We start from the raw sequence: 20,052 nt of genomic DNA, 5'->3' as shown, positions 1-20,052 counted from the left end.
CTGTCGCGACACCACTGGAGGCGGGCTGCACGATGTTGGGGCGTGAGCGGAAGACGGCCTATCGGTGTGCGGGACCGTAGCCCAGCTTAATGGAGACGGTTGCGAATGATCCTCGCCGATACCCCAGGAGCAACAGTGTCCCTAATTTGCTGGGAAGTGGCGGTGCGGTCCCCTACGGCACTGCGTAGGATCCTACGGTCTTGGCGTGCATCCGTGCGTCGCTGCGGTCCGGTCCCAGGTCGACGAGCACGTGCACCTTCCGCCGACCACTGGCGACAACATCGATGTACTGTGGAGACCTCACGCCCCACGTGTTGAGCAATTCGGCGGTACGTCCACCCGGCCTCCCGCATGCCCACTATACGCCCTCGCTCAAAGTCCGTCAACTGCACATACGGTTCACGTCCACACTGTCGCGGCATGCTACCAGTGTTAAAGACTGCGATGGAGCTCCGTATGCCACGGCAAACTGGCTGACACTGACGGCGGCGGTGCACAAATGCTGCGCAGCTAGCGCCATTCGACGGCCAACACCGCGGTTCCTGGTGTGTCCGCTGTGCCGTACGTGTGATCATTGCTTGTACAGCCCTCTCGCAGTGTCCGGAGCAAGTATGGTGGGTCTGACACACCGGTGTCAATGTGTTCTTTTTTCCATTTCCAGGAGTGTATTTTGCGCAAACCAAGTTAGATGCAAATGAGCCAGAACATTGCTTACATAAAGTATGTAAATCATTGAACAGAATACTGTTAGGTGTTCCGTTAACTAAAACTTGTATCCGAAAACCCATGCTAGGGTTTGAGTGTGGCACAGACACCCCACCTCCAAGCCATGGTCCCAATGTTTCAACAAGACACTGTGCAAGCTGACGGTGGCTCCACAATGGTGTGGGCTGTGTTTAAATGGAATGGACTGGCTCTTCTGTCCCAACTGAACCGACCATTGACTGGAAATTGTCATGTTCGGCTACTTAAAGACCATCTGCTGCCATTTATGGACTTCTTGTTCCAAATAAAAGAGGTAATTTTTGTGGATGACTGTGCACCATGTCGGGGGCAATTCAAGCGAATGATTTGGCCACTCAGGTCGCCTGACATGATTCCATCGAAGGATGGATGACAGTGCACCATGTCACCGGGCCAGAATTGTTCGCGGTTGGTTTGAAGAACATTCTGGACAATTCTTGCGAGTGATTTGAGCACCGATAACGTCCCAAATGAATCCCACGCAACATTTATGGGACATAATCGAGAGGTCCGGCACGGTATTAGTAGCTATCCCATGACGTTCGTCACCCTAGTGTATCTTGTCGTAAAGAAGAGACTATAGTCTCTACAAATTTCAATAAAGCAACATTAATTTTCTTTGTTATAAGGTATATTGCAGTAATTGACAATCAGAAGTATTACCAGTTAGGAAAAGATGCCGTTATTTGAAGTATTCACAGTAGGAATTTTACACTTGTTTGGTATCGAGAGTTGATTATGAGTAATAAGAACTATCAAAGATGCCAATACTTCTGGGATAAAACATTGTGAAGCCGCAAAATGTACCATTTCATGAGAGGCATGCTTTAATGTTTTTTGCCACCTGAAAAGTGACGGAACTGTGATTTTAATAATGAATTTTCTCACGAATTTTTTCCATTACGTTTCTAAAAACAACTGAATACCGTACACTGCTGAGAGAAAGTAACGATCATCATTAGGAACGAGCCGTCACCATGAAGGAACTACCAAGAACAACTTAATACTGTAACTGAAAAATTTCGTTTTCTTCTGCACAAAACGGCATCTGAATCACCAACCAGGAAAAATCTGAAGATTTCTGTTGTACTTACTGAGCTTATTTTCAGAAATAATTTAATTGTACAGACTTGTTAGGTTTTTAAGTCATGTTTTATTTCTTTTTGCACATTTTATAATGCTTTTCCTTTATTAGTAACATCAAGTGTAATTCCGCAGTTCAACCTTAGGACTTTTGTGGATTTCTTTTGAAATATTTTACCATGATGTAACACGCTAAAGCCACTATAATGCACAAATATTATAGCTGTAACTTTCAATTAGATCAAGTGTAAATAAAAGTATCTTACCTGCGATATTCACTTCTACTTTTACGTCTTGGTCTCCACAGATGGAAGGCACCGTAGATAATAGGATTCACCAGGCTGTTGGACATCCCAAAGAAGAAAATCCCCGACTGCAAATCCTCGCTCAGCTGCAATAACGAGTAATAAAGGAATTACAAGTCACAGTAGCTTCTCTGCACAGTATCACATCTTTGAAATCTTTTTAGTGACTCACAGATCTAAAAATCTAAGCGTTTGGACATCTAATGTACACTCCTGGAAATGGAAAAAAGAACGCATTGACACCGGTGTGTCAGACCCACCATACTTGCTCCGGACACTGCGAGAGGGCTGTACAAGCAATGATCACACGCACGGCACAGCGGACACACCAGGAACCGCGGTGTTGGCCGTCGAATGGCGCTAGCTGCGCAGCATTTGTGCACCGCCGCCGTCAGTGTCAGCCAGTTTGCCGTGGCATACGGAGCTCCATCGCAGTCTTTAACACTGGTAGCATGCCACGACAGCGTGGACGTGAACCGTATGTGCAGTTGACGGACTTTGAGCGAGGGCGTATAGTGGGCATGCGGGAGGCCGGGTGGACGTACCGCCGAATTGCTCAACACGTGGGGCGTGAGGTCTCCACAGTACATCGATGTTGTCGCCAGTGGTCGGCGGAAGGTGCACGTGCCCGTCGACCTGGGACCGGACCGCAGCGACGCACGGATGCACGCCAAGACTGTAGCATCCTACGCAGTGCCGTAGGGGACCGCACCGCCACTTCCCAGAAAATTAGGGACACTGTTGCTCCTGGAGTATCGGCGAGGACCATTCGCAACCGTCTCCATGAAGCTGGGCTACGGTCCCGCACACCGTTAGGCCGTCTTCCGCTCACGCCCCAACATCGTGCAGCCCGCCTCCAGTGGTGTCGCGACAGGCGTGAATGGAGGGACGAATGGAGACGTGTCGTCTTCAGCGATTAGAGTCGCTTCTGCCTTGGTGCCAATGATGGTCGTATGCGTGTTTGGCGCCGTGCAGGTGAGCGCCACAATCAGGACTGCATACGACCGAGGCACACAGGGCCAACACCCGGCATCATGGTGTGGGGAGCGATCTCCTACACTGGCCGTACACCACTGGTGATCGTCGAGGGGACACTGAATAGTGCACGGTACATCCAAACCGTCATCGAATCCATCGTTCTACCATTCCTAGACCGGCAAGGGAACTTGCTGTTCCAACAGGACAATGCACGTCCGCATGTATCCCATGCCACTCAACGTGCTCTAGAAGGTGTAAGTCAACTACCCTGGCCAACAAGATCTCCGGATCTGTTCCCCATTGAGCATGTTTGGGACTGGATGAAGCGTCGTCTCACGCGGTCTGCACGTCCAGCACGAACGCTGGTCCAACTGAGGCGCCAGGTGGAAATGGCATGGCAAGCCGTGCCACAGGACTACATCCAACATCTCTACGATCGTCTCCATGGGAGAATAGCAGCCTGCATTGCTGCGAAAGGTGGATATACACTGTACTAGTGCCGACATTGTGCATGCTCTGTTGCCTGTGTCTATGTGCCTGTGGTTATGTCAGTGTGATCATGTGATGTATCTGACCCCAGGAATGTGTCAATAAAGTTTCCCCTTCCTGGGACAATGAATTCACGGTGTTCTTATTTCAATTTCCAGGAGTGTATTTGAGAATTCACTGTGATATAAAACTTTTCGCATTACTCATGGTAATATAAAAAGAAAACTACTTGTACTATATGACACAAATCATATATAGATTTCTTTAGTAATTTATCGGCTTGGAATTCGTTTTATATTCTTTTATGCAGATACTGTAGGATGAGTATACCAGCTGGACGACGGTATTGGAAATTCTACTTTTGCTGGATTTAAAGAAAGCTGAATTCTGTGCGCATATTAGTTATACACACGTATGAGGGACTACGGACACGATTTAATTAACTATGTAAGGCTTTCTTGTCAATTTCATCGCCAGAAAATTAATAGCACTTGCTCCCTTGAAATGTTTCTGAGTTTCGTTTCACGAGCTCCGAACATCTCTCAGCAAATTTCATACACTTTTCTTCGAGAAACTGCTGTTATTTACAAAGAGATTGATACCAAGTGAACTGTGAAGATAGATGCCACAATATGTTTCCGTTGTAAACATTTAGTGACACGTTTCTAATTTTTTAAGTCTTTTTCAGTATCACCGTCACTTACGGTAAGCATTGGCGTCAGGCGCCTCAAGTGCGAGTGACTGATAAATGCATTTAAAGCGCACGGTTGTGTTAGTGTAGTTGATAACGACGATGGCGGGATATAGGTGACGTTAAACGTAGTCCCTGCACCTAGCCAACTCGTCTCGAGTAACTACATTGTCATTGAACTAATGAAGCGTGTGACTCTAATTTGCAGGATAATTACTAACTATGAGATTACTTCAGCTCAACGTTTCAAATAATACCTCCATCTTGGCAGTAGGATACATACTATAACCCATTTAAAAAATGACGCAATGTGTCTGCAATCCCGACGAGAAAATTCTAGGAAATGATTGGGAAATGTAGGGTATCATGCAATGAAGTATTAATTCATGTATAAAATCATTGGATCTGAGTGCAAACTACACAAAAATATCTTTGCAGTGATCGAATGCCTTAGAAAAGAACTGTATCGAACACCTGCTCTCAAGGAGCAAATTGACGCCACGGATCTTTGCCTGACTCACGAGACATGCAGTATGGGTTTACAAGTTCGTTATAGTGGAACGAGGCTTAAGAGGTGCCGAAGATTTCGTTCGCATCCGAGTCGACTCCGCTTTTCGCAGATAGTGGCAAGAGTTCTTCGGCCGATGACTCAGCAGAAGCGTTTCGAGTCGCAGGCTGCTACGGAACTGCGACAATATCGCGATAGCTGTCACACCGCCACCATCAGTGTGTCGAGCAGACGGCAGTGGCTGTCGTTGGCGAAGATGTCCTTAGAAAACAGCAGTGGCTGGTTAGCCAACCTGATTTCTCCAGGATACCAACTGACCAGCTCCTGTCCAGGTTTTCCTGTCCAAGGCTCCAACTGTATAGATATCTGACGTAAGATTTTCTTCTCTCCTTGCTCTTCCTTTCCCCACAACTCATTTTCACAGGTTTGTTCGTTGTACGTTCAACAGACAACGGCGTGTGGCTTTACAAACTCGTGACTTGCTCTGACTCTTCTAGGTGCTACGTTGTTCATCTGTCCCAAATACTTCGTCAGAATCGCGTAGCGGTCGGAATTTCACTGACTGACTATCAAGCGTTTCTGGCCATGGGAATTTTATTCCTCCAACCAGCAGATTTCTATGAACTGGCTATTATCTGGCGCCATCCTTGGTGTAGTTGATTCACCCTTTGCAGTCTTCCGAGTCCAATACCTTAACTTAGGTCCCCAAGTCACTAGATAGGTCACTTCTAATTCACTGCACTACGCAGATGTTCCACTAGACTAGACAGGCAGGATACCAACTAATGCTTTCGCAAGGAATCGATAACGATAATGATCTCTGATTTAAAAAGAAAATCAGATCCACACTAACAAAATGGTTATGGTTCTTTTCAGTGGATTTTCGCTTTGGACAATTTAAAATTTTGACTAGTTTTCCTCGTGGCATTATGGTTCACATATGTTTCGTCTTTAGTCACACAGTGGCTCCAGACATCTTTGAGGTAAAGCTTCAGAGACTTCATGAACAGTTTTGAATTGGCTTTCCTAGAGCGTTGGGGCTGGGGTCAAGAAGTGTTACATCAACCAAGCACTCCAGTTCTCCGGTATTCATTTTCGTGTACACCCAATTACATGAGACGCCTATCGTTTTATGATGTCAGAAATGTTAATTCAAAAATGTACTCTTGTGATTATAGGAACTTCAGCGGAAGAACGACATTCTCTGTGTCTATTTCTCTAGTAATGTTCTGAGTAATCGCAATTAGTTTGTCTCAAGTCACTTTGTATCTAGGCTGCAGTCAAGTTAAGAAAAAGAATATCGTTTACCTTCACGTGATAATTGTCATTTCCGTTTGAACTATTGTTTTTGCATATTTCTGCCAAAATGTCTTCCTTATTTCGTCTGATCCTACCAAATATATATGCTCAGAATAGGTAGTGTTGGTCCTGAAAAATGATATGCCACCGACAAGAAGGCAGCTTAGGCGTGGGTATACACGACTCCAAAAGTAATCTTTAGTGAGGCTCCTCCCTTACAGCGATATGGTACTCCTCACAAGAAATCGAGACAACAAGTATCCAAACGCAGTGGGTAAATTGGAGAATCCTGAAAACACTATGAATACGACGTTCGACAATAAAGTAACGAGACTGATTTTCTTTGCAAGATGTGGAAACCCTGCAAGCTTGCGTAGGCACAATATCTTTGACCTTGGTCTATAATCTGCTTCTTGTCCAAGCGGCACATCGATGCAACTTCTCAGTCATGAGTTGTGTTGTAATAGGTTAATACGTCTTTGTGTCTCTCGTCACGGAAATGGAACCGTATAATATTCCACAACAGTGTGTTATTGTTTTTGCGTTAAATTGGATGAAAACGCGACGACAATTTACAGTAAGCTTCAGAAGGCTTTTGGAGAGGGGGTTATGTCAAGAGCTCAAGTTTTTCGTTGGCATAAAATGTTTAGTGAAGGCAGAACGAATGTTGAAGATGGAGGTAACAGTGGACGACCATCAACATAACAGACGGATGACAACTTGGCCAGGGTGCGTGCACTCGTTCGATTAGATCGAAGATTATCCGAGAAAATGACTGCAAGAGAACTGAACATCAATCAAGAAACGGTTCGTCTAATAATAACTGAAGATCTTGGTATAGGAAAGATTTGTGCAAAAATGGTCCCCAAAAATCTCACACCACAACAGCGAGAAACACGGAAAAATGTGGCAGCCGATCTGTTACAGCAAACGGAAATCAATCCAGAATTGTTGAGCCGTGTTATCACTGGTGATGAAAGTTGGTTTTTTGCAGTACGATCCAGAGTCAAAACACCAAAGTTCGCAATGGTGCTCAAAGGGATCATCCAGACCAAAAAAAGCTCGCATGTCAAAGTCAAAAGTGAAATGCATGTTTATGTGCTTCTTTGATTCCAAGGGAATTGTTCATAAAGAGTGGGTGCCTCCTGGACAAACAGTTAACCCATATTACTACAAAGAAATTTTAGAAAGACTTCGTAACATTCGTCTTCGGGTCTGTGCCAACACTGCTGCATCACGATAATGCGCCATGCCATACTGCTCTGTCAGTACAGTAATTCTTAACCTCAAAACAAATTTCAGTACGACCACAGCCACCTTATTCACCAGATATCGCTCTGTGCGACTTTTTTTCTATTTCCAACGGCGGTCGAGGGACACCATTTTCAAACTACACAAGATGTCCAAAAAGCTGTGACGAGGGTCTTAGAGGATATTACAGAAGATGAGTTCCAGAAATGTTACCATCAATGGCCAGAAGCGCTGGAAAAAGTGTGTGCAATCAGAAAGGAACTACTTTGAAGGAGACAACAATAAACTTGACTCAAACGGTAAGCAACTTTTTTTTCACATCAGTCTCATTATTGTCGCACCTCGTAGGCGTAGCATAGGTGCTGCAGCCGTGAAGGTGAAAGCTGTAAGATAACAGCAACATTTTCTGTGATTGTGCTGAAGTGTCCTATCAGTTCTTCTGTGTGCGCTCTCAGAATATCTATGGCTGAGAGCTCTAGTACCTCCCGCCGCGAAAGTCGAACACGCGGCAGGACAAATGGACGTGGTCAGCCCATAGAGGGCTCCGCCTCCGCGGCGGCTATTCCGCGCAGCGGCTCTCGCGCAGCGAGGACGCCAAAGCTAATCCACGTGCAGACAGCGGCCAATAGCCGCTACCCTCCGGTTTCGTATATAGGGACCCGCTCTGCCCTAGTCCACTCAGTCTGCTACTCGCTCTGGATTTCGTCTCTATCTCGGCGGTACTGCGTTCTGGTCGTTGCTCGTTGTTGACATTTGCCTGGCCCTGGTTCCGAGTGGATTTACTGTTGGTGTTTGGTGTTGTGGTTTCCACAAGCCTCCGTTGTTTATCTCTTCCTTGGTGTGTCGCTCATAGTCGGACGTGGTCGGTTGTTGTCAGTGGTCGTTGGTCTGTCGCCCGACTCCTCCTGTGTTTACCCGGTGGTGCGTGCTCCATCGCCGGCGGTTTTCCCGCCTGGCGGCTCCGATCCGCAGCCCAAGGCGTTCCCGCAGTTGGTTTTGGTTACTACAAGAGCCAATACTGCTATTTATGTCGCCCAATACCAGGCCTAGAATTTGGCAAAAATTTACAAAGATAAAAATTATGGCATGAAAAGTCGCCCATTTCAGTTAATTGTGCCATAGTGATCACTCAAGACATTTACCAACAAAGAGCAACAGGTTGCATAATTTGACAATTTTGATCCTTACAACAGTATGTTTACCAACAGTCTTAGAAAATATCTAACAAATCTGTAGTGAGTAACAAGACTCCGCCCTTGTAATAATACGGCTAGCGTGCATGACGGAAGTGGATAACACATGAGCGGGCGCGGGGCGCGACGTACGTGCTTGTCCGGGTTGAGGAAGAGGAAGATGATCATCATGGTGTAGTAGGGCGTCCAGCAGACGACGAAGGCGGCCACGATGAGCAGCGAGATGCGCACCGAGGTGGCCTTGGCTCGCCGGATGAGGCGGCGCCGGTTGTCGCCCGCCGCGTCGCCGCCCCCGCCGCCGACGCCGCCCTTGCTGCCGCGCTCCGCCTCCAGCCGGAACGCGCGCTCGCTGCCTGCGCATGCGCGAGAAAAGCGACTCCGAGCAGCCGTCACTTGTCACAGCCCGAGTCCCACGAGATAGACAGGCCTGGCGCGTAACTCACGGAGGTAGGCCTCAACTCGCACGCTTGCTCAGCTCAGCAGACAAAACGAGTTTCTAAACCTGTCAGTTCGCTGCTGGGCGTGTACGTACTAACGAGAATTGCATCTTCTATTGGAATCTGTTATTATGAAGTCTTACTGATTAACAATGCAACACTCATGCTCATAAATTAAGGATAACTGCAGAAAAATTGGTTCCACACAACGTGACATTACACAAAACTGGCGCTAATAGCATAGGAAACACACACGACACAGATCTGTACGTCCACGGTATTGGCGATAGTTGGTAAGAGAACCATAGTACAAAACGCCACTGTTTCCTGCGCATGTACCCCGACATCAATATGGGGTATGATCACCATGCACACGAGCACAGGCCGCACAATGAGTTAGTCTACTCTGGATCAGGTGGCCGAGCGGCTGCTGGGGTATAGCCTCCCATTCTAGCACCAGTTCCTGTCGAAGCTCTGAAGTATCGTAAGGGTTTGAAGACGTGCAGTGATACGTCGACCGAGGGCGTCCCAAGCGTGATCGTTGGGGTTTAGGTCTGGAGAAGAGGCAGGCCACTCCTTTCGCCTGATATCTTCTGTTTCAAGATACTCCTCCACGATGGCAGCTCGATAGGGCCATGCGTTATTATCCATCAGGAGGAAGGTGGGACCCACTGCGTCCCTGAAAAGGAGTACATACTGGTGCAAAACGACTTCCCGATACACCTGACCTGTTACAGTTCTCTCTCAAAGACATCCATGGGTGTACGTGCACCAATCATAATCCCACCCCACACCATCAAACCACGAGCTCCATACAGGTCCCTTCAAGGACATTAAGGGGTTGGTATGTGGGTCCTGGTTCACGCCAGACGAAAAACCGGCGAGAATCACTGTTCGGACTATACTTGGCTCGTCCGTGAACATAACCTGGGACCACTGTTCCAACGACCATGTACTGTGTTCTTGACACCAGGCTTTACCAGCTCACCTGTGACCAGGGGTCAGTGGAATGCACCTTGCAGGTCTATAACCGAATAAACCATGTCTGTTCAGTCGTCTGTAGACTGTGTGTCTGGGGACAACTGTTCTAGTGGCTGCGGTAAGGTCCCGAGCAAGGCTACCTGCAGTACTTTGTGGCCGTCTGCGGGCACTGATGGTGAGATAGCGCTATTCTTGTGGCGTTGTACACTGTGGACGTCCCGTACTGTAGCGCCTGGACACGTTTCCTGTCTGCTGGAATCGTTGCCATAAACTTGAGATCACACTTTGTGCCACACGGAGGGCCCATGCTACGACCTGCTGTTTGACCAGCCTCCAGTCGCCTTAGTATTCTACCCCTCATAACGTCATCCATATGTGGTCTTTGAGCCATTTTGAACACACAGTGACCATTAGCACGTCTGGAAACGTCTACACACTTAATCGATGCACCATACGCTGACATGCACCAACACACCTCTGCGTATGTGGACTGCTGCCAGCGCCATAGTGCGACGACCGCAGGTGAAGTGCACCGCATACTCATACCCCAAGGTGATTTAAACCCGCAAACCACCCACCAGAGCGTTGTTTCGCCATCTATCAGCGATACCCTTACTTTATGAGCATCAGTGTACAAAAAATTTAATTCAAGTTGAATTTCGATATAAATGGTGTAACGGCTTGTTTATAGCACTTACTCTCTTCTGCTTAACAGTCCTCATTTCATACAAGAAGACGTGTCTTATGCAACTGATAATGTAAGTAGGCTGTTTCGGTTTTTTTATTGGTAACGCCACGTAGCGCTCTGTATGAAAACCACTGGCTGTGCCGTGTGCAGTCTGTGGCTGGTTTGCATTGTTGTTTGCTATTGTAGTGTTGGGCAGCTGGATGTTAACAGCGCATAGCGTTGCGCAGTTGGAGGTGAGCCGCCAGCAGTGGTGGATGTGGGGAGAGAGATGGCGGAGTTTTGAGAGCGGATGATCTGGACGAGTGTCCATCAGAGAGAGTAAATTTGTAAGACTGGATGTCATGTATATATTATGACTTTTGAACACTATTAAGGTAAATACATCGTTTGTTCTATATCAAAATCTTTCATTTGCTAACTATGCTTATCAGTAATTAGTGACTTCAGTAGTTAGAATCTTTTATTTAGCTGGCAGTATTGGCGCTCGCTGTATTGCAGTAGTTTGAGTAATGAACATTTTTGTGAGGTAAATGATTCATGAAAGGTATAGGTTATTGTTAGTCAGGGCCATTCTTTTGTAGGGACTATTAAAAGACAGATTGCGTTGCGCTAAAAATATTGTGTGTCAGTTTAGTGTTGATTAGAAAAAGTAAAGAGAGTAATGTCTGAGTATGTTCAGTTTTGCTGAGCTGTTTGAAAAGTAAATAATGTAAGAGGTTTATGAGCAGTCATTCATAAATTTTCTGAGGGGACTTTCATACGTCGACCCTTAGCTGAGGATACCTCCCTGGAATCTTCTGATTTTTTCGTGTAGTTTATGTAATTAGTGTAGCTTTTGTTTATTGCTAGCGCGTAATTGCAGAGAAAATCTCCTTTGTTGTTGCTGTTTTTCATTGTTGTACAGTAAAACAGTTGTGGCACGCATGTAGATTTGCACCAAGTATTTCGCAGCTGCTCTTGCGATTAACTACATATTATTTTCAGTGCTATGTTAATGTGTTTTCTTATTTTTGCTCTTCAAATTCTGCTTTTCTGTGTTATCGTGTGAAATATTATGACAATTATAGCGTGTGAAAAACGTAATACTAGGCTGCAAAGTAAACTGAGAAATGACAGTGAAGACGAAAGCAGTGTTTTAGCGCCATCGTGTAATGAATTAACTAATGTTCAACATAGTAATTTGGTAATTGTGCGTAGGGAAATGGAGCGGGCGGCAAATAATGCTGTAGACAGTGAAACAATTAGTGAACAGGGAAGCATTATTGATCGATCGGTCGGCAACAGCTCGCTTCATGAATCCGTAATGACAGGACACAATCTTGCCAATACTGTAGATTCAGGTTTTGGGTCCTCACCGTTTTCTCAAATGAGTCAAGGCACATTTTCTGCTTGCCAAAATGTGAATATTGCCGGTGAAAATGCACTGCGAAAAAGCATAGAGAAACAGATTCCAGACACTAATACAGTATTATTGCAATTAATGTAACAAATGAACCAAAATCAGAAACAAACACAGCAAAAGTTAGACACAATGGAACAAAATCTTCAAAAGTTAGATACAATGGAACAAACGCTTGATCAAACACGTGAAGATTTAACTGCAGAGTTACTTAAAATCGAATATAAATGTCGAAAAGTCTGTAATGAGCATTTTCAACCTATTTTTTCGCGTCACGAAAATGCATTACAGAATCACGAAGTAGCCATAATGGAACTGCAAACTATTGTTCATGAAAATCACGACACCTTGCAAGCTAAAATTGACTCAGTTGCATCTACCGATTCGGTTAAGCAACTTGCAAAAACTCAGGAAAACTTAAAGAACACAGTAGATACTCTGAAAATTGGTTCAGAAAGACACATGGAGGAAATTAGCTCATTATCAGAGAAAGTAGTCGAACTTTCGGATCAGCTAAATAATTTATCTACGAAGGTAGATGATAATCTTAATGACACAAGACCGGTAGTCTTTAATGACACGGAAGAGTACAAACAAATTAGGAAATTCAAACAAAATCAGAACCAAATTAATACTAAACACCGAAGAGAAATCCGGGAAGTACAAGATCAGTTGACACAGGTAATACAAGACATTTCAGAGGACAGTCGCGCTCCAATACGGGTAGAGGGACATAGAAATACGGAACAGCCACAAAATAATAACACAGGGCACTTCGGAAATTATGAAAGAAATTGCAAGGTACACCGAATTTTGAGATGGAACTGGCGAAATGACGTAACAATGACTGACATGCGACTCGCCGATATGATGATTTTCACTATAAACTGTACTACACGTAAATTCAAAACATTTAAGAATTCCGGCAACGACATTCATCCACAAGCGTGGCTTCATCAATTATATCATTGTTTTCTTCCCAACTGGTCATTAGAGAACAGATTAGAATTTATGTGTGGCTATTTAGAGAATGAACCAGTTGTAAGAAGGCGATCGGTCATCACGACTGTCACAGTGAACAAGAATTTCATCATGCCTTCCTCTCAGCATATTGGGCTCAAGCTACACAAGACCGAGTAAAACATAGCGTCATAATGATGAAACACTTAGAGCAATCTGAATTTTCCAGTCTTGTGAATTGTTTTGAAGACATGTTGCACAAGAATCATTACCTGTCAAACCCACACAGCCCCTCAGAACTCATCCGCATTTGCTTAATCAAATTGCCTGAAAATTTACGACATATTATTTTGGCAGGAAGTTGGAAAGACGACATTGAAGATTTTCAGGGGCTGTTACAAGAATTGGAAATTGACACTGACAATCACGGGACGCGAAAACAGGAACACAACAATTACAGGTCACATCCGTCACAATTCTGCAATGAAAGAAATAATAACTGGACACAACAAGGCTATTCTTACAACGAAAATCGTGACCAAAACAGACACCACCCGTATGACAACCGTTGGCAGAGAAGTAATAATTACAGGGAAAGATCACCTCTCTGTGGAAATGACTATCACAGAGACAATCAGAGAACTTGACAATATGGGAACCAAAATAATTATGATCAAGGGAGACAGAATAACTTCAGAAGCAACAGTTCAGAGTGCAGTTACGATTCAGGGAGAAATTCTCCACCACGTGACCGACAAGAAAGTAACTATGGAATCTACCGACATGACGACAGGCGATATAATCGTAACGATAGACCTGAATTTCGTCAGAACTGGCGAGATTCAAACAGAGCAGGGCACTCTCGGCAAGGTGAATTTGTAGAAGTTGGGTCTCCTAATCCCAATAACGACGTGCGCCAACAAAGAGACAGACAGTGACTCGCACTGCAGGCAGCCACGTGCGCCGGCTGGCTCAGGGAAAAATTACATACACGCTAATCTTGAGAAAAATTGTAGCATTCCTTGCCGACGTATACAACATGATAATTCCTTTGAAGTTGAAACTCCGTGCACTAGGAAGAGTAAAGGATTGCACCACATTTCACATGTAAACCGTTTATTGAGAGATAAACTGTTTTTTTTTTAACTTAGTCTTTGCCATAAAATTTTTCACTTCACGCTACTAGTACGCTTTGTCACACTTGCAAATTGTTAACATGCAACAATGTTTTGAAGTTAACTATCCAGTCTAGAACTTAGGGAACATATTTAGACAGTAATTACGAATACGTTGTGTGGTGTGCGTACTGTAAGACCTTCAGTACACACACCATCAGATTATTTGACTTGTCGCTGTAACGAACTAGGCGAGTGTCAGCAATATGTCGGGTGGTCTTATCGTGGCGTGTTTATCTTCTGCGGTTAGGTCAGGCAATAGAAATGCCACTTGCACGCTTAGAGTAGTAGATTGACAGTGACCAACTTTAAACAGAACTTGATTAATTTTCACACACATTTATTAAAATTATAACAAGCATAAACATTATGTAACTTGATTCTGGATGCTATTTACAATTGGCAATCTGAAGTTCCTTTGGTCTTGGTACGTTAATCTTATCCTCACATATCTCTGATACTTGACAAAGTGTCTATACATTTATTTTCATGGCTATGTACAGGAATATGATAATCTTCTTAGGTGCCGACAAATCCAGACTGTTACAGACTGGCGCAGACAAATGCAGAGTGACTAATTGGAGGTCTGTACACTCGTTATAATACCTCGTGCATTCAGGTATCACTGCGCGAGTGTGATCTGTGAGGAGAAAAGGTTCTACATTAGCAGCAATCTCATTGGCTGTGTTACATATTAATATGCGGATCGCCAAAGCAGAATTTGATCCTTCTCTAAGGCAGCGCAATCTCATAGTGTAGAGACGGACGAGTTCTGGGCCTGCGCTGTTGTGCTTAGAAGGCCGAACTCTTGTGGGAAAGTTGTGTACACACTGACTATGCGGAACTATGTACACAACACATTGTTATAGTGAACAGACGACACAGTGTTATTGTGTGTGTACATTCTTGCTTGTTAGTTGCACAATTATATCACAATGCTACTAATGTGTGACAAAATTTACATTGTTGCTTTTGTGATGTATCTGTTTTATATCTCCACATTTTTTCTGTATTCTTCTGGAAAGGAAAACGTGTTTTAGTAGTAACTTTTGTGATATAGCTACAATGAGAGAGCCTTTTCTGTAGCACAACAATATGTTACAGTACAGTACTTACTTAATCATGGCAATAAGCGTAACAACTACAATATCTATGCGCATAGCAATTCACTTTGTTTATTACGAGGTAAGTACATCGACTTCAACAGAACTTTGCTTACGGACGACGACAATTACGACACTTGGCACATTTTTTACCCTTAAGTAATTCTTAAGTAAGGTTCTGGAATGACAGAGATTATCTTACAACAAGGTGCACAGTTTAAGGCTACAGTATACATATTTGAGTGATTGATTTTGTACTCAAAACATTTATGTTTAAAAAATTTTTAATTACAATGATACAAAGGTTTTCCGTGACTCATTTCATTCCATTGTTGTAATCTGTAACACCTGAGGGTATAATTACATTACTCCTCTGGGGGGTACACGCTTACTTTGTGTACCATGTGTTTGCCAAGCAAAAGGAGCCCTAGCTAATATGGTATTTGCTAATACAACTTTATACATCGGTACAATATTTCTCATAATTACACAGCTCTCTGTTCATTTAACTGAGAGAGACAAACTTTTTTTTTAATACATGAGTGACAGATGTTTGCCTAATTACACTGTTGGATAACTTCACACTTATGGAATTTTGTTTTGTATGTACTTTGTGAACTGTTCATATTTTTTTTTTTGAACCATTGTGATACTATGAGGGCTTTGAATGATGTATTTGGTATGGGATCATGATTTTTAAAGTGGGTTTGAAGTAGATGACACTATTGAAATGAGCTGAGAATTTTTTTATGTTTTGAAATTATTGCACAAAGCTAAGAAGTTTTTGAGATTTGACTGAGGTGTTATGATGTTATTACAGAGGAAGTGTTGATGAATGTATATATGTATAATAATGTAAGGAATGATGAGTAATGTTTAGGGACTCTGATTTGTGAAAAAGGATGTTGGAAAACAAGAATTGTACTTTAAGAGTTATGAAATGTGTGTACATGCATGAATGTATTACAATGCCGACGAAAAATTTTTGGACACTGTTATATTTATAGGATTTTGTTTCTACACATTTGTAACGCAAATTCTCAACCTGTGAAATTTTTTTATACGAGACTGTCACTGGTGTCGTAAATATTTCGGTAAGAAAGTTAAGTGACATTCACGTAATCAGTCGTGGGTGCCCAGCTGTGCCACCTGCCTGGAGAAAAAGCCATTAGGTGGAGGAAAAAAGAGGCTATTAACCTCGCTATTGACATTCCTTTACAGAAAGCATCGCAAATATGACACACTATTACTTGGAAACATATGATTATACTGTGGAGCACATACTTTGTGCTACTTACTGAAATGCTTATGAATTGATAGGAAATATCTTTTACATCTGCACACCTGATTATGACAAGTGTCTTTCTACGAGAATAGAGAGAATTTCTACTAACTTATGAAATGCCACATGACTATTGAATGATACTGTTATGCTTTGCTTTACATAGTTGGTTGTTTCATTTGATATCTGTTTTCCAGCTGTGTTGCAGCATTGGTTTTATAAAATAAAATTAAATGCATTTGCTAATGTGAACACTTTCTGTCAACAGATTTATTAAAAAATAATTTTATGATCCACATTCTTCGAAAAATGAGCACTTGGAAAGGAAACAACAATAAGAAGGGACTAATAACAGTAACTGCATACATAATTTTCTTTTCAAGTACTTGGTAATTTTTTTTGTAGAGTAAGTTGTGGCACACCACTTTAATTACATAGACATTAAGATGTGTATATACATTTCCCTTATCTGCATTGTTGTCTTTGGTGTACTATTTTTTCTGCTTGTGGGTTTGTCATGTTTAGAAATAAGTTATTGCCTTTGCTGCTGATGTTTGCCAGGCATAGTGCTACTGAATTTCATTTTGTATTACTCTGTTAAGCCAGTTTTACTACTGATTTATTTTTCTTATTTGCTGCACATTGCCTTATATTAGTTGTAATGTTGCATTTGCTTTGCTAATTTAGATATTCAGCTGCTTGCTTTGCCAATTTGCATTTTTTTGTCATTGCTGTTTGTGTTAATTGTTTTGTACTGCTGCATTGCCTCGTCTCTTAGTTTAGCATCTGAGCTCAGTGGATTTAAGTTAGATTAAGAGGGGGTAGACTATATAAGAGAGTGAGTTGTGAGGAATTGGAAGAAATGCATTGACAAGGTATTAAAAAAAAGTGAAATAAGAGGAAACATCTATGAAATGAAGTTTTAGGTTGAACTGCAGTACCAAATGTCACACTGAAAACAAACCCTGACCTGTCCTTTGTTATTCCACTATGTTTCTGTGTACCTTGTGTATTTTTGTTCTTCCTGTCGTTATGTGTTTATCTGATAAGACTTATGTTGTAGAACTTCTTCTAATACTCAGCTACATTCACTATGATGAGGAATACTGTTATCCTCAAACATAATTTGCATTTATAATATGTTATTTACTTTGTAAAGATGTTTAGACATTATTTATTCTGTTTTGTTTAAATTCTCACGTGTGAAGTTGATGTTTCGAAAGTTATGCAGACCTTTTATGTATTTACGTATAACATAATTCCTGTGACACTGATGTATATGTTTATTTCTATTCTTTTTTAAATCCCGTATTACTACAAATGTTATCTGTATTGTTATGTTCTTTAATGATGCATTTTGTACCTTTGTAATTGTATTCTTATGTTGTAAATTTACAATTGTATAGACACCAGTTCTTCAAATTAAGTTTCATTTCAGTGCACACGTTTCTGTTGTCATAATATATGCACAGTATTAGAGAAGTTGGGACTGTTAGTGCTTGCACGTGTGTTAATAATTCAGCAAGAGACTGGTTAACAGCATTGCTGGTTCTAAGGACAATTCCAAAAACTTTGTGAGTGCACAAGTGGTGGTTATGGACTTGCTATATTGTCCGCAAGAATCTTCTATGGTGATTGGGCACCTGCACAGTCGCAACAGATTGCTGCTGGCCATCTCTACAAGGACTGCAGTGGGTCTGCACCTTTGATGGCCCAACAATACCATACTCTCTACCAGGACTACAGTGGGTCCGCTCTGTGATGACCTACCTACCAACATTCTTCAAAACTTCGACTGACTCTGCTATGGGTTTGTTCTGTTGTGGTCCATTACATGTCTGCATGTCAAGAGTCAGCACTGTCTTTCTGTTGGAAGGACAACACTACTTCTTGAAGAGAGCATGGAACTCCACTACTTCCGTGTGCATTTTCTTTTACTGCCCAAACTTTGAGAAAAACACTGCAATTTTACTGTGATGAATGATCAGGACTGTCTTCATGGACTGTGAGGAAATTTTAGCTTTTGACCAACATTGTATCGATAAGTGTGTGCATTTGATTTCTTTGTTATTGTAATTATGAAAATTTTTTTCAAATCTGTATTGGCCACTGCCCAAAACAATTTGTAAAATTTTTTGTGGGGAGCATGGGGGCTATGTAAGTAGTCTGTTTAGGTTTTTTTTTATTGGTAACGCCACATAGCGCTCTGTATGAAAATCATTGGCTGTGCTGTGTGCAGTCTGTGGCCGGTTTGCACTGTTGTTTGCTACTGTAGTGTTGGGCAGCTGGATGTTAACAGCGCATGGCGTTGTGCAGTTGGAAGTGAGCCGCCAGCAGTGGTGGATGTGGGGAAAGAGATGGCGGAGTTTTGAGAACGGATGATCTGGACGTGTGTCCATCAGAGAGAGTAAATTTGTAAGACTGGATGTCATGAACTGATATACATATAATGACTTTTGAACACTATTAAGGTAAATACATTGTTTGTTCTTTATCAAAATCTTTCATTTGCTAACTATGTCTATCTGTAGTTAGTGACTTCAGTAGTTAGAATTTTTTATTTAGCTGGGAGTATTGGCGCTCGCTGTATTGCAGAAGTTTGAGTAATGAAGATTTTTGTGAGGTAAATTATTCATGAAAGGTATAGGTTATTGTTAGTCAGGGCCGTTCTTTTGTAGGGATTATCAAAAGACAGATTGTGTTGCGCTAAAAATATTGTGTGTCAGTTTAGTGTTGATCAGAATAAGTAAAGAGAGTAATGTCTAAGTACGTTCAGTTTTGATGAGCTGTTTGAAAAGCAAATAATGTAAGAGGTTTATGAGCAGTCATTCATAAATTTTCTAAGGGGACGTTTCAATAATTATTTTTGCAATATTTTAATTTTCTTCTACTCCATACAGCCGTAACAATTTGTAAGTTGACCTGCTGACTTCCGATCACTTTAGGACTAATAACAGAAAGAGTCCATAACAGCGGATTCCAGCAGAAGATGCAGTTCTCGTTTGCACGTACGCACCTAGTTACGAATTAACATGTGTAGAAACGTAGTTTGCTAAGTTGAGCGAGCGAGCGCAAGCCTACCTTCGTGACGTACGCACCGCAGGCCTACAGCACTCTGATAACAAGGGACGAAAAACAGTTCCAGCTGCTGAAATCGAATAGCACCGTCTTTAAAGTGATTTGTAGTGGCTTCAACTACCTAACAAGAACATTTATGTGTAAAACTTCGCATATGTGTGCAATCGACGTTTGAATCTTTTCCTAACAAAGAAATTATGCTACAGACACTGCTACAAAATACTACCAACCGCTGGCTCTAAAATGAGGTGACAAAAAGCGATATGCACGTATACAGATGGCGGTATTATCGCGTACGCTGGCTATAAAAGAACATTGCATTGGCGGAGCTGTCATTTGGACGCAGGTGATTTATGTGAAAATCTTTCCGACGTGATTTCGGCCGCACGACAGTAATTGACAGACTTT

General features: G+C 42.6%; 1 protein-coding gene across 1 annotated transcript in view; it reads right to left on the bottom strand.

Annotated features, from left to right (window-relative positions):
• Positions 1-2,089: 2,089 nt before the first annotated feature.
• The window catches only part of LOC126095387 (gonadotropin-releasing hormone receptor-like), a 78,952-nt gene continuing 60,989 nt past the window's right edge, over positions 2,090-20,052 (bottom strand). Inside the window, exons 3-4 of the mRNA XM_049910190.1 lie at positions 8,674-8,894; positions 2,090-2,218 (exon numbers count right to left, since the gene is read on the bottom strand). Coding sequence (XP_049766147.1) covers positions 2,090-2,218; positions 8,674-8,894 — 350 coding nt within the window. The remainder of the gene's footprint in view (positions 2,219-8,673; positions 8,895-20,052) is intronic.

The sequence above is a fragment of the Schistocerca cancellata genome, chromosome 8 (assembly GCF_023864275.1).
Source record: "Schistocerca cancellata isolate TAMUIC-IGC-003103 chromosome 8, iqSchCanc2.1, whole genome shotgun sequence".
In the NCBI taxonomy this organism is placed as follows: domain Eukaryota; kingdom Metazoa; phylum Arthropoda; class Insecta; order Orthoptera; family Acrididae; genus Schistocerca; species Schistocerca cancellata.
Note: the sequence above shows the minus strand (reverse complement) of the source record. Positions and strands in the feature narration are given on the sequence as shown.